Source organism: Salvia hispanica, chromosome 2 (genome assembly GCF_029641045.1).
Source record: "Salvia hispanica isolate PSC_SH4W2 chromosome 2, Shi_PSC_v1, whole genome shotgun sequence".
In the NCBI taxonomy this organism is placed as follows: domain Eukaryota; kingdom Viridiplantae; phylum Streptophyta; class Magnoliopsida; order Lamiales; family Lamiaceae; genus Salvia; species Salvia hispanica.
Genome location: NC_142693.1, coordinates 2,398,156 through 2,424,157, shown reverse-complemented (window position 1 = coordinate 2,424,157; position 26,002 = coordinate 2,398,156). Strand labels below are relative to the sequence as shown.

The 26,002-nt window shown below is 38.9% G+C and overlaps 4 protein-coding genes and 1 pseudogene across 6 annotated transcripts; 2 read left to right on the top strand and 3 right to left on the bottom strand.

Annotated features, from left to right (window-relative positions):
- The first annotated feature begins 1,821 nt into the window (after positions 1-1,821).
- Positions 1,822-4,049, top strand: LOC125201737 (uncharacterized). The gene is made up of 2 exons (XM_048099977.2): positions 1,822-3,662; positions 3,815-4,049. Exon 1 carries the CDS (start codon positions 1,868-1,870, stop codon positions 3,644-3,646), a length of 1,779 nt encoding a protein of 592 aa, XP_047955934.1. The 5' UTR covers positions 1,822-1,867; the 3' UTR covers positions 3,647-3,662; positions 3,815-4,049.
- Positions 4,050-5,788: 1,739 nt separating this feature from the next.
- Positions 5,789-11,084, bottom strand: LOC125211486 (uncharacterized; annotated as a pseudogene).
- A 2,311-nt stretch (positions 11,085-13,395) lies between these two features.
- LOC125201738 (uncharacterized) lies at positions 13,396-15,728 on the top strand. Of its 2 annotated transcripts, XR_016135551.1 has the most exons (3): positions 13,397-15,188; positions 15,320-15,371; positions 15,459-15,728. XR_016135551.1 is itself a non-coding variant. In XM_089064888.1 (2 exons), the coding sequence occupies exon 1, from the start codon at positions 13,406-13,408 to the stop codon at positions 15,170-15,172; it is 1,767 nt and encodes a 588-aa protein (XP_088921014.1). In that variant the 5' UTR covers positions 13,396-13,405; the 3' UTR covers positions 15,173-15,188; positions 15,320-15,434. The 2 variants fall into 2 exon arrangements, 1 of the variants encoding a protein (XP_088921014.1); XM_089064888.1 differs by lacking the exon at positions 15,459-15,728 and having other exon boundaries at positions 13,396-15,188; positions 15,320-15,434.
- Positions 15,729-17,299: 1,571 nt separating this feature from the next.
- On the bottom strand, positions 17,300-19,070 carry LOC148931378 (uncharacterized). Its single transcript, XM_089064889.1, has one exon. It carries the CDS (start codon positions 19,028-19,030, stop codon positions 17,387-17,389), a length of 1,644 nt encoding a protein of 547 aa, XP_088921015.1. The 5' UTR covers positions 19,031-19,070; the 3' UTR covers positions 17,300-17,386.
- Positions 19,071-22,976: 3,906 nt separating this feature from the next.
- Positions 22,977-24,948, bottom strand: LOC125201736 (uncharacterized). 2 transcript variants are annotated; one of them, XM_089064890.1, is made up of 2 exons: positions 23,365-24,948; positions 22,977-23,194 (listed from the first exon to the last, which is right to left on the bottom strand). In XM_089064890.1, exon 1 carries the CDS (start codon positions 24,941-24,943, stop codon positions 23,381-23,383), a length of 1,563 nt encoding a protein of 520 aa, XP_088921016.1. In that variant the 5' UTR covers positions 24,944-24,948; the 3' UTR covers positions 22,977-23,194; positions 23,365-23,380. The 2 variants fall into 2 exon arrangements, with proteins under 2 accessions (XP_088921016.1, XP_088921017.1); XM_089064891.1 differs by having other exon boundaries at positions 22,977-23,189.
- Positions 24,949-26,002: the final 1,054 nt, after the last annotated feature.

Genomic DNA, 26,002 nt, shown 5'->3' with positions numbered 1-26,002 from the left:
ACCGACGAACAAGGTGTGAAGATTTTAGAAATGGAAGGAGATAATAAAGAAGATCAAGATTCGACGAAGCTGAAGCAACTAGAAAAGATTTTGGAGACTAGAAAAGAGTCGGAGAAGCAGACTCATCTAAAGAACTGTGTCAAGGTACGCATCCTGAAGAGCTCAGTGATTCAAAGTTACGGAAGCTACAAGAGCAATTAAATATACGGATAAGAAAGTCAATGTCGAGGGGGGAGTGTTGAGAAAGAAACTGCACCGACTTTAGAGAAGAATATAGAGGAGTTGAGATTATGTTAATTAGTAGGAGTAATTAAATATGATAATGTGTTGGAGGATTCGAGAAGATCAAAAGTTGCATGGCAACTTAAATTAGTAAATTAATTAAGGACTGGCTAGAATATTCTAGCTAGGGAATGTCGGCAAGTATAACCGACATAGTTAGCTATGAATAGGCAATAGCCATGAGCCCATGATGTATTATGTGTGCACAATTAGAGAGCTAAGTGTGAGTGGAGTGTGTAGGAGAGTTAGTGTGTGAGGTGTCTCCTCGAAGAGTTAGAGGCGTGTCTTCGGATGTCTTGTGAGGTGTGTCCTCCAAGAGTGTATTTTGAGTGTGTCCTCAAAAGTATTGTAGTGTTGTAATGGTGTGTATTGGTGTTTCATACAAGGTTGTCGAGTGAATAATAAAATTCCGTTTGTGTGTGTTTTATATTTGATCCTAGAGTATATACTCCTTCTGTTCGCAAATAGGTGTCTCGTTTTTCTAAGTTAGTCCGTCCGTGAATATGAGTCTCAGTTTATAATTATTATAAATGGTAAAGCGGCCTCACATTCCACTAACTCTTTCCACTCGCGTATCATTTAAAACTAATATATACAAATGAGACCCATATTTTCCATTAACATTTCTTAAAATTCGTGACGAAACAAATGAGATTCTTATTCGCAGACGGAAGGAATAGGAGTTTAAATAATCCTAATTCAACCATTTTTAATAATAAACAATACATTAACTATTTTTATCTCCATTTTTTTACTTTTTCAATTTTATTATATTAAACTCATATCGTCCACTTCTAAGACTATTTTTGGTGGATAAAGGTAGTATGAAACTTGAATATATACCGTCTTCATATTTAATTAATATTGTTAACATCTATTCTTACTTTTTAGAACTGATTTAATATAATTCTTCTAAAAGAAGTGCAAAAAAAAGCGCCTCGTTTATGGTGGGACGGAGGGAGTTATAAATAGTACTCCCTCCGTCTCAGAGTATTAGACTCACTTCTTTTGGGCACATGATTTAAGGAATTGATATTTAAATAGTTAAAGTGGAGAGAGTAAAGTATGAGAGAGGAAAAAAGTAGGGGAGAGAAGAGAGAAAAAAGTAGGTGGAGAATAAAATAAGATAGATGCTTTTTGCTAAAAAATGAAATGAGTCTAATATGTTGGGACATCCCAAAAGAGAAAGTTGGTCTAATAACTTGGGACGGAAGGAGTACTTATCTTGTCCTATTAAAAATGAAACATTTACTATTTTAGACTCATTAAAAAATAAACGTTTTCTAAAATAGAAGCAACATCACATCTACTTTTGCATCTCCCTTACTTTATTTTCTCGTCATTAATTCATAAAACAACGCTACATAAAATTATGTATCGTAAAATAAATATTTATTTTTAATGGGACAGAAGGAGTACTAGTAAATGAGTAATTTATTATTTCAAATAGCTTCATTATAACTATTTTATTAATTTCATCAAATCATTCAAATAAGTTCAATTTTCATTTGGTCTAAAGATACGGAGTACCTTTTTCTAACAATTCCCTTTCCTCACTTTCAATTTCACCTGCCGATTAAGGAAGATGAGCAGAAGGGCTGCTGTATCTTCAATCGATCTCATTCATGGAAAAAGATTTCTCAATCGATGGTCTCATAAATCGGGTATTGTCTCTCCTCCATTCTCTCTCTTCTCTTCCAAGGCTTTTCAACCTAAGCGGCGCCCAATAGATTTCAGAAGTGTTAAAGAATTAGATGATGCTATTAAATTGTTTGGGGAAATGAAGAGTATGCGGCCTGAGCCTTCTATTCGAGTGTACAACAATCTTATGAGTGTTAGTGTAAAGATTGAGCAGTATTCATTTGCCCTCAAGGTGTTCGATGAAATGCTTCAAATGGGTTTCCCTGTTGATATGTACACTATGAGTATTGCAATTAACTGTTGCTGTCACTTGAAAGATATAAACTCTGGTTTTGCTATAATGGCCTTCTTTTTTAAGAGTGGTTTCGAACCAAATGCTGTGATAATCAGCCATCTCATTAAAGGGTTGTTTTTAGAGGGTAAGGAGGCAGAAGCTGTGAAATTATTCCAAAAGGTTCTGGATTTAAAAGTTTGCGAACCTAATTGTGTTATGATTCTGCACTTGATAGATGGGTTATGCAAAACTGGACAGGTCATTGAGGCTTATGATTGGATTCATAGATTAGAAAGTTGTGGGTGGAGACCCAACGTTTGGGCTTATAGCACATTAATTGATGGGTTTTGTAAGGGTAGAAAGATGGATGACGCATTGCAACTTCTACCTAAGATGGTCAGCAAAGGTATTTTACCCAATGTTGTCACATATAATACCATGATTAAGGGACTGTGTGACAATGGTAGGCATGCCGATGTTGGAGACTTATTGAATGAAATGGCCAATTCAAAGATATCTTTGGATGTGCATACTTTCAATATATTGATCGATGCATATTGTAAGGAAGGGAAGATGGAAGAGGCTACAAATGTACTGAAAATTATGGCGCAACAAAACATTTGTCCCAATGTGGTCACGTATGGTACACTTATTGATGGATTTTGTATGAAAGGTGAAATAGATAGAGCAAAACGGTTACTTGATTTAATGGTAGAGATGGGCTTAAAGCCTAATATTGTTAGCTATAGCAGCTTGTTAAATGGATATTGCAAGAAGGGATGCGTGGATGAAGCTTGGCTTCTTTTTCTTGAAATTCCTAGTAAAGGTTTGGTGCATAATACGCATACTTATACCACCATGATACATGGATTATTTAGTAAATATAGATTTGCCGAGGGCTATAAACTATTCGAGGTTATGGAAGACCAACAAATGCGTCCTGATTTGCTAACTTACACTACATTGTTGGACGGGCTGTTTAGGAATAAGGAGATTAATGAGGCTGTTTCATTGTTGCGCCTGATTGAAGATAAAGGATTTACCCTTGACGCAGTCACGTATGGTGCTCTAATAAATGGATTGTGCAAAAATGGAAAACATGGCATTGCGAGACATCTTTTCAGTCAACTTCCTTCAAATGGTGTACAACCTAATGTTCATATATATAATATGATCATTGGTTCATATTTTCAGGAAGGGTCTTTGGAGGAGGTAAAACGTTTGCTGGTAGAGATGGAGGATCGCGGCTGTGGACCTAATCGTGTAACATACAATGTTATCATCGGGAGTCTGCTAAAGCAAAATGAGGTTGACAAGGCAAGATCATTTATGGAAGAAATGCGTGAAAAGGGATTCTCTGCGGATTCTGCAACTTCTTCGATGCCAAGTGGAGATGATTTTTTACTCAAATTGATGAAGGACCTTGAGCCCAAGGAAATTGTATGCTAGTCCATATTAAGTGGAGGTCAGTGACATTATCATCATTCTTTATGCATAATAATATTGTACTCCTCAATTATTGTCTATTTCATCTCGAGGCATCCAGGAAACATTTCAAGAGATTTTAATCTGATACTTGTATTTAAACTGTTTAATGTAGTTCGTGTTTCCATGCAGGCATCGCTGTTTCTAGTGCAGGGCGAGGATTGATGCAGCCTAAGCGCCAAAGGTTTATGTCTCGAAGCTTCAAGCTGTGTTCGATCTTTACACACCTATGATGTATGAGTTCCTTAATGCTGCTGTGTGATTCAATTGAACATGGGAATATTATGAAATTATATCTTCATCTGTATTTTGGTAACCTTTTTTTCATGAATATTATGAAATTATATCTGTATCTTTTTTTTGGTAACCTTTTTTTCATTCTCTTTTACTTAAAATCATTTATTGGGCCCACCATCCACTACACAATTTCACGTCATTTATAACGTGGACCTCACAATCCACTATCATTCATTAGGGTGAACTAGCGGCGGATCCAAAACTTTTACATTGCACGTACGAGTTTGAGTATACCAAGTTGTCCTGTGTTGAGAGAATTACCAGATGGCATTGACACCCTCAATTCTCTGACGCATTTGAGTATTAGGGATTGTGACAATCTGAAGTTGATTGGGAATCCATGTGGTGGAGAGCTGTGTTATAGGGTGTGGAGAGCTGATGGACCCTACAATTGAGTATCTCTTATTGGTAGAATTAAGGAGCCTAAAGAATCTACCAATGCAAATTGACTGCCCCACCAAATCATCTACTCGTCTCACAGAATTGAGAATCTTAGCAGCTTGATAACATTAGAGATAGATGCGAGTGTAGAATGGTCACGAGAGGATAGTGTTGGCATTGCAGAGACCGTGGAAGGGATGCTGCAACTAACTTAAATGGTTTGAAGTAAAAGGGGAACCTCTCCTCTCTAACAGAGTTATGTCTATATAGTTGAAGCGTCTACCCTTTGTGGATGCACTGAAGCACCTCACTGAATTAAAATACTTAGATATTAGAGATTGCCCGGAACTACGTATTGATTCTGAAAATCAAGGTCGATTGCCAAACAGCTTGAATGTTGTTGCAAGTAAGTTATCTCTACCGTCCTTGTCTATGAGTTTTCATGTGAATTGCAACGTATTGAAGCGTCTATTGTAGTGAATAATTTGTCTTTAACTTAAAGAATGGTTGTTAACATAGATGAGGAATTCAGTGCTTGATGAATGAAAACCATTACATGATCTTTATAGATTGGAATAACTTAAGTCTGCAACCACTCCACTCAAGAAACTTGCAGTTGGTCATTTACTATCCTGATTTGGGCGTTTGATTTCAGGCCTTCATCGTGTTTCCCTCTTCCATGGAAGAATCGAGATCCTCCTGCTCTGGAGACGTGTTTGGCTTCTGTTCAGATGGGTCCAACATTTGTGTTGCCGAACTGGAGCTCCCCCAAGCTGCCTGATGGAGAATACAACGACGATCTGGTGAACCTGTCGCCACGATCATCGTGCTGAAACTGGACTCATCGGATCCTTAGCCCTTCTATCTACTGCAAAACAATAACAAATTGGAGAGATAAGCATGCGTGTAGACGTGAATCCTATTTAGGTTGGCGTGTAGAAATCAAGGTCTATGGCCAGCCCGTGTCAATGTTGTAGGAAGTAAGTATCATCCTCTTTAACTTAGATAATGGTTTATACTAACAAATAGTATAAGGAATTCATCTAGTATTAATAGTATTTGATCATTGACTTTTTATTCTCACTGTAGATGAGCATTATCCTAATTTTGAGCTTGTTTTTGGTGTGGGTGATAAATTAGGAAATGTTGGCAGCCTCTGTATTTGAAGGTATTCACATACTAATGTTCTGTTTTATGGCATGCTTTTGTGAGGTTAGCTCAATAAAACATGAGTCTTACAGGTAACTATATAACTAATACCTTTGTACCAAAGTAATTATTTCTTCAAATATCAAAGTAATGAGTCTTGATCCATATCCACAATCCAAACATCAAAATACAATTCAAGCATTTAAACTCATTACCTAAACATAGTGGTTTGACAACCAGATATGAATGTAACACAACACATTCTCCAACTAGATTAGCCTATAACTTCTTTGGTAATAGTTTCTTAACCAAATCAAATAAAACACTATCTTTGCGTTCCCTTCGTAGAGGTTCAATCAGCATCGTAAAATTGGTAGCGCCAAGTGTGCATTCCCCCTCTTGCAGTCATCTCTTTCAAGACAAGAATCACATCGTCCATCTTGCTCCTTTTGAGAAGAGCTTGAACAAAAATATCGTGAGTCACACTGTTGGGCAAGCATCCCGTAATCACCATTTGCAAAATCAAATCCTTAGCCTCTTCAATCTGGCCTTCTTTGCAAATTGCACCAATAAGGCTTGTATATGTTATAACATCAGGCTGCAAATTTCTAGAAGGAAGCTCGTTAAACACCTCCTTTGCTTGTCTGAGTTTACCATCATTGCACAATCCTTCAATGAGGATGTTATAAGCAACTATGTCTGGAATAATGCCTTTGTTTTCCATGGTATGCAACAAGGAAAATGCTTCATCAATACGATGAGCATTGCACAAACCATGTAACAAGATTCCATAACTAATTCTATCAGGATAAACTTGTAGAGCTTCCATCTCTTTGAACAACTCCACGCCCTCCACATCGGCCATCATGAAATAAAGCCTCCAGCGTTACGTTATAAGAAATCACATCGTGCTCTAACTCATTGGCGTGAATCATGGCAAAAGGACTTCATCTACTCGTCCCATTTTACAGTAGCCGTTCATCAAACTAATGTACTCACTCTGTCAGCGAATAGGAGTCCCGTTTTTCCACTTTGGTCTGTCCGTGAATAGAAGTCCCGGATATTAATACTATAAATAATAAAGAGGCTCCACATTCCACTAACTCACTCAACTCACATTTCATTTAAAACTAATATATACAAGTGAGACTCATATTTAACTAACTTTCTTGCACCTACTTTTTTTTACCATTTCTCATAACTCGTGCCGAATAGGAAAGGGGCTCCTATTCGCGGAATGAGGGAGTAGCTTGTAACATTAAGCTTCATGCCGGATTTCACCACTAGTTGGAAAATGTGTTTGACCTTATCCATTTCTCCTAGCAAACAATATCCATTTATCAATTCATTGTATGTTACAATGTCGGGTTGAACATCAATGTGCCTCATCTTGACAAGCATATGCTCGACCTCTTCCATCCTTCCCTCTAGGCAAAGACCATCTACAAAAATACTACAAGTAACCACATTTGGGAAACCTTATTCGTTATCATCTTCTTTAACATGTCTTCAGCCTCCTTCCCTTTACTACAATTGCAAAACCCTTCAATTATTGAATTATATGTCACAACATTGAGTGAAATCCCCTTTTCACCCAAGGTAGAGAAGAGTTGGAGAGCCTTTCTATCTTTGCACAACCCAACAATAACTATGTTGTAAGCATAAACATCAAGTTTGTAGCTTCCTTTTCCCAATCGAGCTAGATTCCCTAGTTTTATGAAAATTCAAAAATACCCATCATGCATTGGGGCTTTTTTCAGTGAAAATAGGCCAAGTATTGAAAACTCAAATTTGATAGTTCAAATACTATAGTTCAGTACTCGTAGTTACTATTTTAATTAAATGTCAAATATCATTAATACTAAATTATACTCCCTCCGTTTCGCGGCAGTAGAGGTGTTTCATTCAGGCAGATTTAAGAAAAATTGTGTTAAGTGGGTTAAATAAAGGAAGAATAAAGTAAAAAGTGAAAAAGGTGGAGAGATGAAGAAAGAATAATTTAAGAGAAAGTAAAGTAAGAGATAAGAAATGTGTTGACATTTGTTATAAAAGGAAATGGCTCAACTACTATGGAACATACCGAAATGACAAAATGACTCAACTGTCGCGGAATGGAGGGAGTATTTAAAGTTAATGTACAATAATTAAAAAATGTTTTAAACTTAAATAAGTTATTTATTTAATCATTACTTACTACAAATGGGGCGAAATCAGTGGAAAATAAAGCACTAATAGTTTCAGTTGACTACCCACTATTTTTCTAAACAAACTGCGACATTTCGCTAAAGAGAAATCACAGTTTTACACGAACCTCCAATTCCTAACTGCAATTCGTTTCAAGAAACCGCATTTTACACAATCCATCAATCCATAACTGCCATTTTTAGTGTGGGTATTTTCAATAATCTTTAAATCCATCTGTATCATCACCATATCTCCAAAAAGTGTATTTCCCTCAAGGATTATTTCAACATGGCATTCAGCGCTTTGATTAGCATTTCTTCCCACTTTTGTTAACTTCCTTATCCATGATTAATTGGTTCCAATTTTGTTTTATACTCCCTCCGTCCCAAGATAAGTGACTTGTATTCCTTTTTGGAGTGTCCAACTATAAGTGACCTATTCCCATTTTTAGCAAAAAGTTATCTCTCTTACTTTATTCTCCACCTACTTTATTCTCTCTTCTCTCCTCTACTTTTCCCTCTCTCATACTTTACTCTCTCCACTTTAACTTATTTATATACAATTCCTTAAATCCCGTGCCCAAAAGAAGTAGGTGGGACGGAGGGAGTACTAAATCACTGCAATAATAAATTTTTAATAAAAATTAACACAAATTGATGCAACTTAGAGACAATGCAATCCTTCAATGCAAAGCTCGGTGTACATCCGATGGCTGGCCTCAGGCACGGCTGAGAAACTGGGCGCGGCGGGTCGCGAGCCGGCAAAAATGGGAATGTTGAAGAAGATCAAGAAGAAGCTGGGGCCATCGTATAGCGCAATAGGGATGCTTGGAGGGTGCATTGTGATGGCTATACTGATGGCAGGTCACACAGGGACGCAACATGTTGTGCGGTCGCCGATAGTGCATGTCAGCAAGACCAATAGGGGCTCCATGCCGGAGGTCGACAACCCGGACGCCTACATCCGAGCCGGCGACAACTTCATCAACAAATCCTTCTTCCGTAAGGTCGGCCACCTGCAGGAGACACAGTATGGCGACTCTGGAGCCGCCAATATATACACGCGGTGTGTACTGTTATGAATTTGAGAATATAAATAAATTACTTATACTAATCTTTTTTTTTTTTTTGGCAGCTCTCGTGAAAGTGATACTTTGAGCACAGTTGGAGTGGTTGCGAAACAGTGAACGGATGATGCGTGTGTGTTCTTCTTGTTAATCAAATAAATAAATCGACTAGAATTTTGATATATTGTACTCCCTCTGCTTCCTTGTTAATAAAGATATTTTTTTTTGGCACGGAGTTTAAGAATAGTGTGTTAAAAGTAATAGAGAATAAAGTAAGAGAGATGAAGAGAGAATAAAGTGAAAAGGAGAAATACTTTTTTCCAAACGTAGAAATGACTCAATTAACTTGGAAATTCCCAAAATAGAAAAATGACTCTATTAACATGGAACAGCGAAAGTAGTAGTTAAGTTGATTTATATAAGCTTGTCTTGTAAAGGTGCATTTGCACGAGAGATGTGCTTTACTTTACTTTGTTTCAGTATATAGTACTCCTAAGAGCATCCACAGTGGGGCGCTGCCCTATAGCTCGCCACGATAACATTTTATCCTTCTACCCATTCACTTGCAATGAGGTGCCCTATAGCCCGCTCTATATAATAAAATTGTAACACTACAGCATTTTAAAAAAAAAAACTTCATTTTATTGAATGTTGAAAGAGTGCAGTACGAAATACTTAAAAAAAATTACAATTTTCTAGTATAATAACCTCAATGAATGAATATTCTGTGCAATATATAAACTTACCTAGAGAGTAACGTCATGTTATTGGCATCACCTAACAACATTCCTCCGCTTCGTCTTTCCACGTCTCGTTTATGTGGGCAAACACCATGCAGCAGCAACCACTCCACTCAAGAGACCTGCAATCGGTTGTTCACTTTCTTTTGTCTCAGGGCTTCATCGCGTTTCCCTCTGCCATGGAAGAAATGAGATCCTCCCACGATTGGAATCTCCTACTCTGGAGACGTGTTTGGCTTCTGTTCGGGGCCAACATTATTTTGCCGAACTGGAGCTCCCCCAAACTGCCTGAAGAGTAGCTGTGCGCTACATGTGCTGATGGAGACATCTCTTTTTGCATCCCCAATAGGTATGCCAACAGTTTGGCCAGCTTTACACCTTCTTTGGTAATGGATCATAAGTGTAAGGAGTTTATAGATTAGCCTACACCTTCTTTGGTAGAAGTTTCAGAACCAAACCAAATCAAACTGTTCACCATAATTATCCTCCCTTCGCAGAGGTTCACTCAACATCGAAATAGTGGTGGTGCTAAGTGTGCATCCCCCTCTTGCAATCATCTCTTTCAAGAGAAGAATCACATCGTCCATCATGTTCCTTTGAGAAGAGCTTGAACATAAATATTGCAAGTCACACTGTTGGGCCAACACCGCTTGTTCACCATTTGCACCATCAAATCCTTAGCCTCTCCTATCCGCCCTTCTTCACAAAGGGCAAAAATAAGAATTGTATGTATCACAACATTAGACAAGCAACCTTTGCTTTCCATGGTATGCACAAATCATGTAACAAGATTCCATAAGTTGTTGTAGTAGGATAAACTTGTAGAGCTTCCATCTCTTTAAACAACTTCAAGCCCTCTTCACATTGACCATCATGAAATAAGGCCTCCAACATTATGTTGTAAGAAATGACATCGCGCTCTAACCCATTGGCGTGAATAATGGTAAAAAGACGTCACACTTCATCAACTCGTCCCATTTTACAGTACCCATTCATCAAACTATTGTAGCTTGTAACATCAGGCTTGATGCCGGATTTCACCGCTAGTTGGAAAATGTTTCTAGCCTTATCCATTTCTCCCTGTAAACAATATCCATTCATCAAAGCATTGTATGTAACAATGTCGGGTTGAACATCAATTTGCCTCATCTTGACCAGCATATGCTCAGCCTCTTCCATCCTTCCCTCTCGGCAAAGAGCATCTACATAATTATTGCAAGTAAACACATTTGGGTAGACATTATTCAACATCATTTTCCTCAACATGTCTTCTGCCTCATTCCGTCTACTATGATTGCATAAACCCCCCAATTATTGAAGTATATGTCACAACATCGGGGGAAATCCCCTTATCACCCAAGGTGGAGAAGAGTTGGAGAGCATCGTCAACCTTTCTATCTTTGCACTAGCCATCAATAACTATGTTGTAAGCATTAACATTAGGTTTGCATTTTTCTTTATCCTATCGACCAAGCAATTCAAGTGCCTTAAGAGTGCCTCCAGCCTTGCATAACCCATTAAGCATATTAGTATACGTATATTCATCGGGAGTGCACAGTTGCTCCGCAGACAACCTCCAACACATTTTTTGCCGACTACAGTTCTATTAAGCCTAATGTTATGACTACACCTTGAATATTATACGTACGTACTCCCAGTTATTATACGTATGTAATCTCAGTTACTGGTGTAGTCATAACATTAAGCATAACATTATATGTACGTTCATTTCCATTAAGCATAATATTAAGCATAATGGAACTGTACATATAATATTATATGTACGTATAATATTCAAGCTGGAGGTACTCTCTTACTGGGCGAGGTAGAGAAAGCTAGAAACATTTTCCAACTCTCAGTGAAATCTGGCATCAAGCCTAATGTTAGAAGCTTCAATAATTTGATGAATGGGTACTGCAAGTTGGGACAAATAGATGAAGTCAGTCGTATTTTTACCATGATTCCGCACCAAAGGGTTAGAGCGCGATGTGGTTTCTTATAGCATAATGCTAGAGGCCTTATTTGGTGAAGGCCGTTGTGAAGAGGGCTTGAAGTTGTTCAAAGAGATGGAAGCTCTACAAGTTTATCCTACTACAACAACTTATGGAATCTTGTTACATGGTTTGTGCAATGCTCATCGTATTGATGAAGCATTTTCCACGTTATATACCATGGAAAACAAAGGCATCATTCCTGACATAGTAACTTCTAATATCCTCATTGAAGGATTGTGCAATGATGGTAAACTCATACAAGCAAAGGATTGTGCAATGATGATTCAAATAGTGAACAAGGGGTGCTTGCCCAGCAGTGTGACTTGCAATATTTTTGTTCAAGCTTTTCTCAAAAGGAATAAGTTGGACGATGCGATTCTTGTCTTGAAAGAGATGATTGCAAGAGGGAATGCACACTTGGCTCCACCACTATTTTTATGTTGAGAGAACCTCTGCGAAGGGAAGATAATGATGGTGTTGTTGGGTTTCGGTGGCGCACACCCGAACTCCACATTAGTATAATATTGTCCGCTTTAGACAAAGCCCTCACGGTTTTGCTCTTGGGGTACTCCCCAAAAGGCCTCATACTAATGGAGTTGGGGTAGTCCATTTATACACTTGCAATTCTTGTTCATCCTCCAATGTCGGAATTGTTTGCCCTCACAGGTGTTCTATTTGATATGGTTGTTAAACTTTTACCAAAGGTGTAGGCTAATCTAGTTGGATGGTTTGTTGTCTTATATAGTACTGCCTTTTACTTTCTTAGATACTTTGGAGTGTACCAGTTACACATGCTGTGGGTTTCTAGGAATCGTTTTATGTCTTCTTATTGCCTTCTCTCTGCAAAAATTATCAAACTCGGAAGATAGATACTTCATGTCAGAAATTGATGATTTTTCGAGAAGGCTATGGGTCTACATACTTGTAGAACCTTCACATATTTATTTTGGAATTGATCGATGGAGGGAGTATAAAATAATTTCAGGTTTTTGAGTACTCAATTAATCGAGTTCGGGTACTCACATCGGGTATTTAGGGAACCCAAATTCACATAAGGGTCATGTATTAGTATGATATTTTAGAGATTTTGGATTTGGGTGCCCGTGTGTACTCGAATTTGCAATCCTAATTAAAACTCATGTCGTCCACCACTAAAATTATTTTTTATGGACACATCACACATGTAGTATTAAACTTGAATATACACCATTTTTCATACTCCCCCATCCCAATTAAGTTGAGACATAACTTTTGGTCAGGAGAATAAGAAATTGTGAAAGAAGAATAAAATATAGAAGATAAAGAGAGACCAAAGTAAATAGTGGAATAAAGTAAGAGTGATTGAATGTTTTGCTTTAAAAAAGGAAATGACTCAACTTGGGACATCCCAAAAAGGAATTCGATTCAACTAAATTGGGACGGAGAAATTATTTAATAAATGTTGTTGATATCCGTTCTTACTTTTCACAATTGATTTCCAAGTTTACAAATTCATAATAAATACTCCCTCCGTCCCACAAAAAAATGTCACACTTTTCTTTTTAGTTTATCCCACAAAAGATGTCACATTTCTATTTTTGGAAAAAGTTCTCTCTCACATTAATATAAAAATTATATTTTCTCTCTCCATTAAACACACAACACAAAACCTCCTAAAATCTCGTGTCATCCCACAAGTATGACATCTTTTGTGGGACGGAGGGAGTAGTAAATAAGTTATTATTTTTTCATTATAGCTATTTTATTAATATCTTTAAACCATTCAAATAAGTTCAATTTTCATTTGGTCTAAAGATTCCTTTTTTTTTTCTCGATATTTCAAACAATTTTTGTTAAATTAAATAAATCAATGTTCAATCGCACAGCCAATTGATTCCCTTTCCTCAGTTTCAATTTCACCTGCCGATTAAGGATGATGAGCAGAAGGGCTGCTGTATCTGCAATCGATCTCATTCATGGAAAAGGATTTCTCAATCGATGGTCTCATAAATCTGGTATTCTCTCTCCTCCATTCTCTCTCTTCTCTTCCAAGGCTTTTCAACCTAAGCGGCGACCAATAGATTTCAGTGCTGTTAAAGAATTAGATGATGCTATTAAATTGTTTGGGGAAATGAAGAGTATGCGTCCGGAGCTTTCTATTCGAGTGTGGAACCAATTTATGAGTGTTTGTGTGAAGATTGAGCAGTATGCTTTTGCCCTTAACATGTTCGATGAAATGCTTCAAATGGGTTTCCCTGTTGATATGTACACTATGAGTATTGCAATTAACTGTTGCTGTCACTTGAAAGATATAAACTCTGGTTTTGCTATAATGGCCTTCTTTTTTAAGAGTGGTTACCAACCAAATGCTGTGACAATCAACCCTCTCATTAAAGGGTTGTTTTTAGAGGGTAAGGAGGCAGAATCTGTGAAATTATTCCAAAAGGTTCTGGAATTAAAAGTTTGCGAGCCTAGTGGTGTTATGATTCTGCACTTGATTGATGGATTATGCAAAACTGGACAGGTCATTGAGGCTTACGATTGGGTTCATAGATTAGAAAGTTGTGGGTGGAGACCCAACATTAAGGCTTATAGCGCATTAATTGATGGGTTTTGTAAGGGTGGAAAGATGGATGACGCTTTGCGTCTTCTGACCGAGATGATCAGTAAAGGTATTCTACCTAATGTAGTCACATATAATACCATGATTAAAGGACTGTGTGACAATGGTAGGCATACAGATGCTATAGAGTTGTTGTATGAAATGATCAATTCCAAGATATCTTTTGATGTGTTTACTTTCAATATATTGATGGATGCATATTGTAAGGAAGGTAAGATGGAAGAGGCTACAAATGTACTGGAAATTATGACACAACAAAACATTTGTCCCAATGTGGTCACATACAATACACTTATTGATGGATTTTGTATGAAAGGTGAAATAGATAGAGCAAAACAGTTGCTTGATTCCATGGTGGACATGGGCTTAAAGCCTAATATTGTTAGTTATAGCAGCTTGTTAAATGCATATTGCAAGAATGGAAGCCTGGATGACGCTTGGCTTCTTTTTCTTGAAATTCCAAATAAAGGATTGGTGCGAAATAACCATACTTATAATACCATGATACACGGATTATTTAGTATGAGTAGATTTGCCGAGGGCTGTAAACTTTTCGAGGATATGGAAGACCAACAACTGCGTCCTGACTTGCATACTTACACTATGTTGTTGGATGGGCTGTGTAGGAATAGGGATATTAATGAGGCTATTTCATTGTTGCGCTTGATTGAAGATAAAGGATTTACCCCTAACGTAGTCACGTACGGTGCTCTCATAAATGGATTATGCAAAAATGGAAAACATGGCATTGCGAGAGTTCTTCTCAATCAACTTCAGTCAAATGGTGTTCAACCTAATGTTCAGATATATACTATGATCATTGGTTCATATTGTCAAGAAGGGTCTTTTGAGGAGGTAAAACGTTTGCTGGTAGAAATGGAGAATCGTGGCTGTGGACCTAATCAAGTAACATACAATGTCATCATCGGGAGTCTGCTAAAGCAAAATGAGGTTGACAAGGCAAGAGCATTCATGGAAGAAATGTGTGAAAAGGGATTCTCCGCCGATTCTGTAACTTCTTCGATGCCAAGTGGAGATGATTTTTTCCTCAAATTGGTGAAGGAAATAGTATGCTAATCCGAATTAAGTGGAGGTCAGTGACATTATCACCATTCTTTATGCATAATAATAGGCATCCAGGAAGTTAACATTTCAAGAGATTTTATTCTGATAATTGTATTTAAACTGTTTAATGTAGTTCATGGTGTGTTTGTTCCGATGCAGGCATTGTTGTTTCTAGTGCAGGGCGAGGATTGATGCAGCTTAAGTGCCAAAGGTTTATGTCTCGAAGCTTGAAGCTGTGTTGGATTCTTTATATGCTTGTGATATATGAGTTCCTTAATGAGAGTATATTTGTTTTCAGGACTTGTTATCTCTCAAATCTCTTCATTGACTCCCTCAAATTGTTGGCTCTCTGTATCGAGTCACATTGCCATGTGGTGTGTGTGCGGTGTGCCCAGTTAATCAGGAATGAAGAAATATTCTATTTTATAATTTTTTTTCATAAGTCCAAGTTATGTCAAACAACTATGAGTCGTGTATCTAGGATTATGATTAATAACCAATTTTTTTGCCTTCACTTATAGATTCATGCCCCTTTCTCTCATGGTTTTTTTAGGCTAGTTCTCTCAAATCTCTCCATTTACCCTCTTAAATTGATGGCTCTTTACATAGAGTAAAATTTATTGGTCCAGATTTATTGAAACGAAGTATAACAAGCCAAGCAGAATTGTAGAAATATTTTCTTTATTCATTTTTTTTTGCGATTGTGATTGACGAACTATGTGACAATATTTCTTTGTCACTTAATTTTTGTTCATATACATACCTTTTTTTTTTGAAATTTTTATTCACATAAAAATGAGGAAGTTTAATTGAAGCTCAGATAAAATCAGGCCCAAAGAAAAAAGGAAGATTAATAGGCCCAAAACATAGTTATCATATTTTCTTTTCCAACGAACTACTCCTTCCGTCCCCGAATAAGAGTTACTAATTTCCATTTTGGTCGTCCCCAATTAAGAGTAGCACTACATTTTTACTATAAATGGTAAGTAGATCCCACATTCCACTAACTCTCTTCACTCACATTTTATTATAAAACCAATATAAAAAAGTGGGTCCCACATTCCACTAACTTTTTCAATCAACTTTTCTTTACATTTCTTAAAACCCGTGTCCGGTCAAAGTGTTATTCCTAATGGGGGACGGAGGGAGTATATATTTATCTTGGAACGCTTGGTTGTGTGTAAGTTTATCAACTCTGGCGGAGATATTAATTTGTTTCAATCCTCTGTGGGTATAGTTATATTACTCCCTCCGTCCCGGCTAAGATGACACATTACTTAGCCGACACGGGGTTTTAGGAATTATTGGTTAAAGTGTTTAATTGGAGAGAGAGAAGGTGGGTGTAAGTATTAAAGTAGAGAGATAAAGAAAGATGAATATTTTAATAGGAGTGAGAAAAAGTGGTTGAGTGTATTAATTGGAGAGAGAAAGTTACCAAAAAAGGAAATGTGTCATCTTAGTTGGGACAAACTAAAAAGGAAAACGTGTAATCTTAAGCGGGACGGAGGGAGTATACTTTTGTTCCGATCCCACATGACTCTAGTTCTTGTCTATAAGTTCTCCTGTTGAATTGCTATGCATTGATGCATCTATAGTGAATACTTTGCCCCTTCCTTAATGTATTTTAACTTAGAGAATGGTTGATAAAAAATAGTATAAGGGATTCATCTAGTATTAGTAATATTTGATCATCGACTTTTTATTCTCACTTGATGTTAGGATATTTGATATGGACTTAGATTATATGTTTAGCTTATCTTTTGTCTAAATTTTGGTTTTGAGAACTATATCATGCTGTAGTTAATTTCTGATTGGAGTAAAATTTGGGTGTAAATGACTTGTTGCTTTTTTCCTGATTGTGATGGGATATTTTGAGTCTAATGCAAAGATATAATTTGTGGAGGGGTAAAATGACTTGTGCTGTAGATGAGCATTGCCCTAATTTAAGCACTAATCCAAATGTTTATTTTTGGCAGCCTCTGTATTTGAAGGTATTCACATACTAATATTCTGTTTTATGGCATGCTTTTGTGAGGCTAGCTCAATATAACGTGAGTCTTACAGTTAACTATAACTAACACCCTTATATCAAAGTAATTATTTCTTCAAATATCAAAGTAATGAGTCTTGATCCATATCCACAATCCAACCATCAAAATACAATTCAAGCATTTAAACTCATTACCTAAACTCATTTATCACAACACATCGTCTAACTAGATTAGACTATAACTTCTTTGGTAATAGTTTCTTAACCAAATCAAATAAAACACTATCTTTGCCTTCCCTTCGTAGAGGTTCAATCAGCATCTCAAAAGTGGTAGCGCCAAGTGTGCATCCCCCTCTTGCAGTCATCTCTTTCAAGACAAGAATCACATCGTCCATCTTGCTCCTTTTGAGAGGAGCTTGAACATAAATATTGTAAGTCACACTATCTAGCAAGCACCGCTTGTTCACCATTTGCACCATCAAATCCTTAGCCTCTCCTATCCGCCCTTCTTCACAAAGGGCAGAAATAAGAATTGTATATGTCACGACATTAGGAAAACAACCTTTGTTTTCCATGGTATATAACATGGATAATGCTTCATCAATACGATGAGCATTGCACAAACCATGTAACAAGATTCCATAAGTTGTTGTAGTAGGATTAACTTGTAGAGCTTCCATCTCTTTGAACAACTTCAAGCCCTCTTCACATCGACCATCACCAAATAAAGCCTCCAGCATTATGCTATAAGAAACCACATCACGCTCTAACCCTTTGGCAGAAATCATAGTAAAAAGACGACAAACTTCATCCACACGTCCCATTTTGCAGTACCCATTCATCAAACTAGTGTAGCTTGTAACATCAGGCTTGATGCCGGATTTCATTGCTAGTTGGAAAATGTTTCTAGCCTTATCCATTTCACCCTGTAAACAATATCCATTAATCAATCCAGTGTATGTTACAATGTCGGGTTGAACATCAATTTCCCTCATCTTGACCAGCATATGCTCGGCCTCTTCCATCCTTCCCTCTTGGCAAAGGGCATCAACAAAAATATTACAAGTAACCACATCTGGGAAGACTTTATTCGATATCATCTTCCTTAACATGTCTTCTGCCTCTTTTCCTCTACTATGGTTGCATAACCCCTCAATTATTGAATTATATGTCACAACATTGGGTGAAATCCCCTTCTCACCCAAGCTAGAGAAGAGTTGGAGAGCATCGTCGACCTTTCTATCTTTGCACAAGCCATCAATAACTATGCTATAAGCATAAACATCAAGTTTGCAGTTTCCTTTTTCCAATCGACTAAGCAATTCGAGCGCCTGAAAAGTACCTCCTGCTTTGCATAACCCATTAATCATAACATTATACGTACGTTCATCGGGAGTGCACAGTTGCTCCGCAGACAACCTCCAACACAGCTTTGCTGCCTCTGGGATCCTTCCGACCAATAAAAGCCCTTTGATGAGAGTGGTAAAAGTGACCACATTAGGCTTGAAGCCTCGCTTGAAGAAACTGCCTAAAATCGCAAACCCAAAATCAGGTCTTTCCAGTCGGCAGAAGCAATCGATCGCAATACTCAGGGTGTAGTGATTTACAGGAGCATTCCTCTGAAGCATTTTGTCGAACATCTGAAGGGCAAGTTTGTACTGTTGCATCTTGACCACAGCACTCAACAACTTGGTGAAATCAATAACAGAAGGGGGCGGATGCATTCTTAACATATTTCGGAACTCATCGATGGCATCATCAGGCTCAACTATACGACTAAAATCAAATCTAGGATTAGCCGAAAAGCATCGAATTTGGTGATAATGCAAGCAACAATTTGTCAGAAATCTTGGGAAGATGAGGGCAGACTTCAAAGACATGATTTTGAATGCCGATCTGGAATTCTTGGGTTAATTTGGGAAGTTTTCTGGATGTTTATTGAAATCTTGGGAGAGTTTTATATGTAGAAATAAAATCTTAGGTTCAGTATAAGAAAACTGGAAAATGAAATGTGCCGTTCACTAAAATCTTGCTTTTATGTCAACTAAATAATTTTCAATATTTTAATTATCAATTTAGTATATTACTGTAATTAATTATGATATACTCTCTCCTTCCCAAATGAATATCCATTTTAGGTTCACCACGGGTATAATGCAAAATTAGTAAAGTAAGAGAAGTAGAGGAAAAAAATTAAATAAAGTATTGTTAGTGAAAAAAATGAGTCCCGCCTTATTAGAGAAAGAAGAGTTTCCAAAACTAGAAAGTGCATATTTTTGAGGGGCAGACTAAAAAAAAAGATGCATATTTGTGGACGGAAGGAGTACATTATAACTAAGAGCATCCGCAATGGTTGATAGGCCAGCCATAGGCCAGCCATTCTCTCCCCTGCCACGTCAGCAACACTCAAAAATCCACCTGCCACATCAGATTTAGGCCAGCCATAGGCCAGCCGCAATAAAAATAATTCAAAATATACTACATTTACGGAATTAAAATTACTAAAATACGGAATTAAATTTACGACACATATACGGGAAAAATAATCCATTCCATTAAAAAAAAGTACAAATATTTTAAAAAAAATACGTGATTCTTTTCTAAAAAAAAGGGCTTCAACACACGGGCCCCGCCGCTCTCTACTCCTCGTCGCCGTCTCCGTCGCCGTCGCCGCCCCCGCTGCCGCTGCCGCCACCCGTGGTATCTGAGCCCATGTCGGAACCCGCAAGCCGTGCCCTCGCGGCAGCTAAATCGGCACGCATGCTCTCGAGCATCTCCTGAAGAAACATCTTCTCCGTGGGGTCTGTGGCGGCCCTCCACTCTTGTAAGACCTTGTACATCTGATCCCGCGTATGGTTACGCGAATGGAGAGTGTACTCGAGTGGGGCGGGTGGGAGGGCGGAGGACTGGACCTCGCGGGGCGATAGGGGGGATCCAACCCTCGCAGCTCGCTGCGCCCGCTTCTGTCCAATCGGGCGGGGGCGACCTGTAAATGAAGGAGGAGACGGAAACTCCTCGACATCCGGGGGGAGGTCGTGGGATCTGCCGCTGCTGCCGCTGTAGTCACCGCTATAGTTCAGTCGCTGCTTCTTCGGCCACCCAGCGTCGCACCCCGCCCGGAACTTCTCGGAGTCCTTCAGCAACAAGAAGCACTCCCCAGAAGGTGAACTCCTTATACTTCCCCTCCACGGGGAACTGACTCGCGGCTATCCTCCGGGTGTCCTCCTCGTTCTGCCCACTCTTGAGCTGACGGAGGGCGTTGGCGTACAAATTCGCAAAACGGCCCACCGCGGCCCTGGTGCGCTCCCACCCCTTCCGGACCTCCTCGTTGCTGAAGTCCTTCCCCTGCGGGCAGTGCCTCCTATAGGCAGCTCTGATCTTCGCCCACATGTTGACGACCCGCTGGTTGTTCGCAACCAGCGGATCGTCGCACACCTCCAACCACCCCCTGGCCACCCCGACGTACTCATCCTTCGTCCACTTCCTCCGGGTCGGGGTGTGGTCAACAGCGGGCTGCGATGACTCGCCGACCGCCTTCGCCTCCCCCCTCGTCTTCTTCTTCGGCGCGGCCCGCCTCGCCGGAACGGGAGTATCCGGATCATCGAGATCGATCCCCATATCATGCAACGACAGAAGGTCATCGCCAGTGAACTGCGTCTCCGCTGGGGTCGACGTGTGAGACGAAGCCGTCAAAAAATCAAGAGAAGGCCGATATACCGGGTCCCCTCCCGGTGACCCCTGCCCCTGCAACCCCCCCTGCATCCCGGGATACATACCGTGCTGCACCCCCCCTGCCCCCCACCCTGCCACATCATCCCCATCATCTGGTGCAGCATCATCTGCTGCTGCATCTGGGGCATACCACCCCACCCGGGCGCTGACTGCCCGCCGCTCCCCTGCCCACCGCTCCCCTGCCCGCCGTTCATCCCCCACTGCATACCCCCCGGCATACCCCCCGGCGCACCGGCCATCATCCCCATCATCTGATTCCAAGGGATGTTAAACCCCGGGCCCATCTGCCCCCATCCAGATCCCACAGGTACCGTGGGAGTCTGAGATCCACTCGTCGCTGGACTGGACTCGTTGTTGTGATCCATAGCTCGATAATGCTCTTGGACAGAAAGCTAGAGAGAGAGAGAACTCGTTAAAACAAGTGGTGCAAATGAAAATGAAACGAAAATCGCGTTTATATAGGTTTTAGAAAAAAAAAATTCGAAAAATGCCGCTGGCCGATCGAGCCTCTGCAATGGCGGCTAGCCGATCGGCCAGCGCATCGGCTAGCGACGAGCGATCGGCTAGCCCACGCCGATGCGCTCGCCGATTTGCCGCTGGCCGATTGCAATGGTTCGGCTAGCCGATCGGCTAGCGCGACGAATCGGCTAGCCGGTCGCTAGCCGACCATTGCGGATGCTCTAAGAGAAGACATAAAAAATGAGAAAAATAGGTGAGATTTATAAAGTGTATTATGTATAATTGTAGTATATCCTTAATTTTTCAAGTGCTTAAAAATTATGGGTATTGTTCAAAACTGTGTGACATTAACATAAAGTCATAAACACTTAACTTCTTAGTACTCAATAGTGTAGATGTCCTTTATGAATCATGGCACACTCCATGTCTTTACCAATATTAATTTTAATCTCAAATTCTTAGGGTAAAACTTTTACTAGCCAGGGAATGAAGTTTAGACATAATGGAATAAAAACATTGTTTGGTGATATAGTTCCCAAGTCTCGTAGAAGTAATAATTCTTTAACCTGGGGCCATGATCTTTAATAAAGTCAAGCTAAAACGAAGGAGGCCCAAAGGTTAAGAGGGTTTAAAGTTGTTCAAAGAGATGGAAGCTCTACGAGTTTCTCCTACTACAACATCTTATGGAATCTTGTTACATGGTTTGTGTAGTGCTCATCGTATTGATGAAGCATTTTCCATGTTGCATACCATGGAAAACAAAGGCATCATTCAAACATAGTAATTTATGATATCCTCATTGAAGGGTTGTGCAAGGATGGTAAACTCAGACAAGCAAAGGATGTGTTTAACGAGCTTCCTTCCCGAAATTTGCAGCCTAGTGTTACATATACAAGCCTTATTGGTGCACTTTGCAAAGAAGGGCAGATAGAAGAGGCTAAGGATTTGATGGTACAAATGGTGAACAAGGGGTGCTTGCCCGATACAGTGACATACAACATTTTTGTTCAAGGTCTTCTCAAATGGAATAAGTTGGACGATGCGATTCTTGTCTTGAAAGAGATGACTGCAAGAGGGGGATGCACACTTGGTGCACACTCTGCGAAGGGAAGATAATGATGGTGTTCTATTTGATATGGTTGTTAAACTTTTACCAAAGAAGGTGTAGGCTAATCTAGTTTGGATGGTATGTGTGACATGGTACTCCTTATTACTACTATTTTAACAGATACTTTAGAGCGCACAAGTTCTAATTTGGCCGTTGAATCTCGCATTTTATATATTGATATTAAATGCTTGAATCATATTTTGATGGCTTGATGTGATACATGGAGATTTTGTTCTTCTAACTGGTGATACTATGAGCGACATGCCACTAACCGATGTTCTTAAAGACGTCTCTATTAACACAGCAATCTCATCTTGGAACAGAGGAGCTGTTTATGGCAATTGATCCTGATACCAAAGAGCTCTTATATTATGATACTGATACGACTCACTCTGGACAGGACTATGTTGGATGATATTAGAACATGCTTGACCTAACCCATTTTTTCTCTAGCCGGAATGGTTTGACAGATCCAGAGAGTCATGTAAAAGCACAAAATGAAATTGAATTCTCAGTTACCAAAATACATAAATGTAGATTGAATCCTCAACAACTAACCATTTAGCTCATCCAAATATAACAAGTTTTGAAAACAAATATACTCTGACAATATTAGCATGTTCAATTGCATCACATTCACGCAGCAGCATTAAGGAACTCATACATCACAAGCATACAAAAAATTCAATCCGGCTTGAAGCTCCGAGACATAAACCTCTTGGGCTGCATCGATCCTCACCCTGCACTAGAAACAACGAAGCATGCGTGCAAATAAACATAACATACTAAAATCAGCAGTTTCAATATAAGTTTCAGATTAAAATCTCTTGAAAAAGACAATAACTGAATGGCAAAAACTAAGTTCGAAATCGTACAGTGTTAGTATGCATAAAGAATAGTGATAATGTCACTAACCTCCACTTGATACGGACTAGGATACAATTTCCTGGGATGCAAGGTCGTTTATAAATTTGACAAGACCTCCACTTGGCACCGAAGAAGTTGCAGAATCAGTAGAGGATCCCTTTCCACGCATTTCTTCCATGAATGATCTTGCCTTGTGAGCCTTGTATTGCTTTTTTAGCAGACTCCTGATGATGACATTGTATGTTGCACGATTAGGTCCACAGCCGCGATCCTCCATCTCTACCAGCAAACGTTTTACCTCCTCGAAAGACCCTTCTTTACAAAATGAACCAATGATTATCGTATATATCTGAACATTAGGTTGTACACCATATGATTGAAGTTGATTGAAAAGATATCTCGCAAGGCCATGTTTTCCATTGTTGCATAATCCATATATGAGAGTACCGTACGTGACTACGTCAGGGGTAAATCCTTTATCTTCAATCAGGCGCAATAATGAAACAGCCTTATCCATCTCTCCATTGCTACACAGTACATCCAGCAATATAGTATAAGTATGCAAGTCAGGAAAACACACTTGTTGAGCTTCCATATCCTCAACAAGTTTCCAGCCCTCGCCAAATTTATTTGCACTAAATAATCCGTGTATCATGGTATTATAAGTAAACCCATTATGCAGCAAACCTTTACAGGAAATTTCATGAAAAACAAGCCGAGCTTCATCCACACGCCCCTTCTTACAGTATCCATTTAATAAACTGCTATAACTTACAATATTAGGTTTCAAGTCCATCTCTACCATGGAATCTAATAACTGTTTTGCTTTATCTACTTCACCTTTCAAACAAAATCCATCAATAAGTGCATTATATGTGACCACATTGGGTAAAATACCCTTGCTGGTCATCTCAAGTAGAAGTGGCAAAGCGCCATCCACATTTCCCACCTTGCAGAACCCATCAATTAATGCGCTATAAGCCCAAACGTCGGGCCTCAGCCCACAACTTTCTAATCTACGAACCCAATCGTAAGCTGCAATGACCTGTCCAGTTTTGCATAGCCCATCTATCAAGTGCAGAATCATAACACTATTAGGCTCGCAAACTTTTAAATCCAGAACCTTTTGGAATAAGTTCACAGCTTCTGCCTCCTTACCCTCTAAAAACAACCCTTTAATGAGAGGGCTGATTGTCACGGCATCTGGTTCGTAACCACTCTTAAAAAAGAAGGCCATTATAGCAAAACCAGAGTTTATATCTTTCAAGTGACAGCAACAGTTAATTGCAATGTTCATAGTGTAACAATTAACAGGGAAACCCATTTGACGCATTTCATCAAACACCTTAAGGGCAAATGAATACTGCTCAATCTTTACACTGACACTCATAAGATTGTTGTACACTCGAATAGAAGGCTCAGGCCGCATACTCTTCATTTCTCCAAGCAATTTAATAGCATCATCTAATTCTTTAACACTACTGAAATCTATTGGGCGCCGCCGCTTAGGTTGAAAAGCCATGGAAGAGAAGAGAGAGAACGGAGGAGAGAGAATACCCAATTTATGATTGAGAAATCCTCTTCCATGAACGAGATCGATTGCAGATACAGCAGCCCTTCTGCTCATCTTCGGTGAGATTGAAAGTTAGGAAGGGAAACAATTGGGAAAGAGACTTTTCGAAGCTAAAAACACAATTTGAGAGTTTATTTCGATTAATTGAATTTATTTGAATGGTTTAATGAAATTAATACATGTTGTAAATACTCATTTGGGTTTAGGGCCTAAACCCTAAACCCCCTATTAATTTTACCAATCCTCTACATTTTCTTGCATAGCTGAATTCATTTATTTGTCTAAATAAAAAATAAATCCGACTTTAAATTTTATGATATATAGTTATATTTCATTGACTCAATTAAGTTTTGTTGGCAATCATCATTGTTGCAAACGGTCAATTGCGGCCATAACAAGATTAACATAAATTCTAAGCTCATTGTTCCAAAACTCGGAACCCCACCTGAATTCTGAGCTTGAATATTCTTTATAAATCATCTCATTTTTTTTAGATTACTATATTTCTGTCTCATGTGCAAAGGTTGAGACTGAAGTTAAGAACATAACTCGTACAGAGTCGGATAGGAAGATTGAAATTCAATCCGAGACCTTTGTGATCTGCAAGGAAGGAGGAAGACGGGAAAACTTCAGAAGATCTGCACCAAATTCTGAACGTGCCATGATCATCACATCGGGGCTCGATGTGAGAAATAAAGTTAATTACTACTTGTTCTCATTCCGGTTCTGACGAAAATCGCCCCCTAGCACCTCAACTAGGGTTATATCTTTCTTTTGTTTCGCTATAAACGTGTGTGCTCTAATTTGATAGAACGAGGTTCTATCACTCGAGCACTCCATGATTTCACTGGTTTTGACCAAATATTTTGCATTTGACTTTTTATCACATAATCCTTTAAGAAAGTCGTGTTTAGTTAGTTAAGTGGGGAAATACATAGAAGAAGTAACAGAGAGAATGAAGTGCAGATTTTTACCAAAAAAAATGAAATGACTCTCTGACTTTGCAGTGTATTAAAGAGAAATGCGAATCACTTAAAGACGGAGTACATATACTTGTATGATAACAAAGAATACTAAAACGTCTGGGCATAACAGAGATGACTGTTAGGTATT

What these genes read in the sequence shown, in the direction of transcription:
- LOC125201736 (XM_089064890.1), bottom strand. Translation starts at nt 24,943, where the DNA reads ATGAGCAGAAGGGCTGCTGTATCTGCAATCGATCTCGTTCATGGAAGA.
- LOC148931378 (XM_089064889.1), bottom strand. Translation starts at nt 19,030, where the DNA reads ATGTCTTTGAAGTCTGCCCTCATCTTCCCAAGATTTCTGACAAATTGT.
- LOC125201738 (XM_089064888.1), top strand. Translation starts at nt 13,406, where the DNA reads ATGATGAGCAGAAGGGCTGCTGTATCTGCAATCGATCTCATTCATGGA.
- LOC125201737 (XM_048099977.2), top strand. Translation starts at nt 1,868, where the DNA reads ATGAGCAGAAGGGCTGCTGTATCTTCAATCGATCTCATTCATGGAAAA.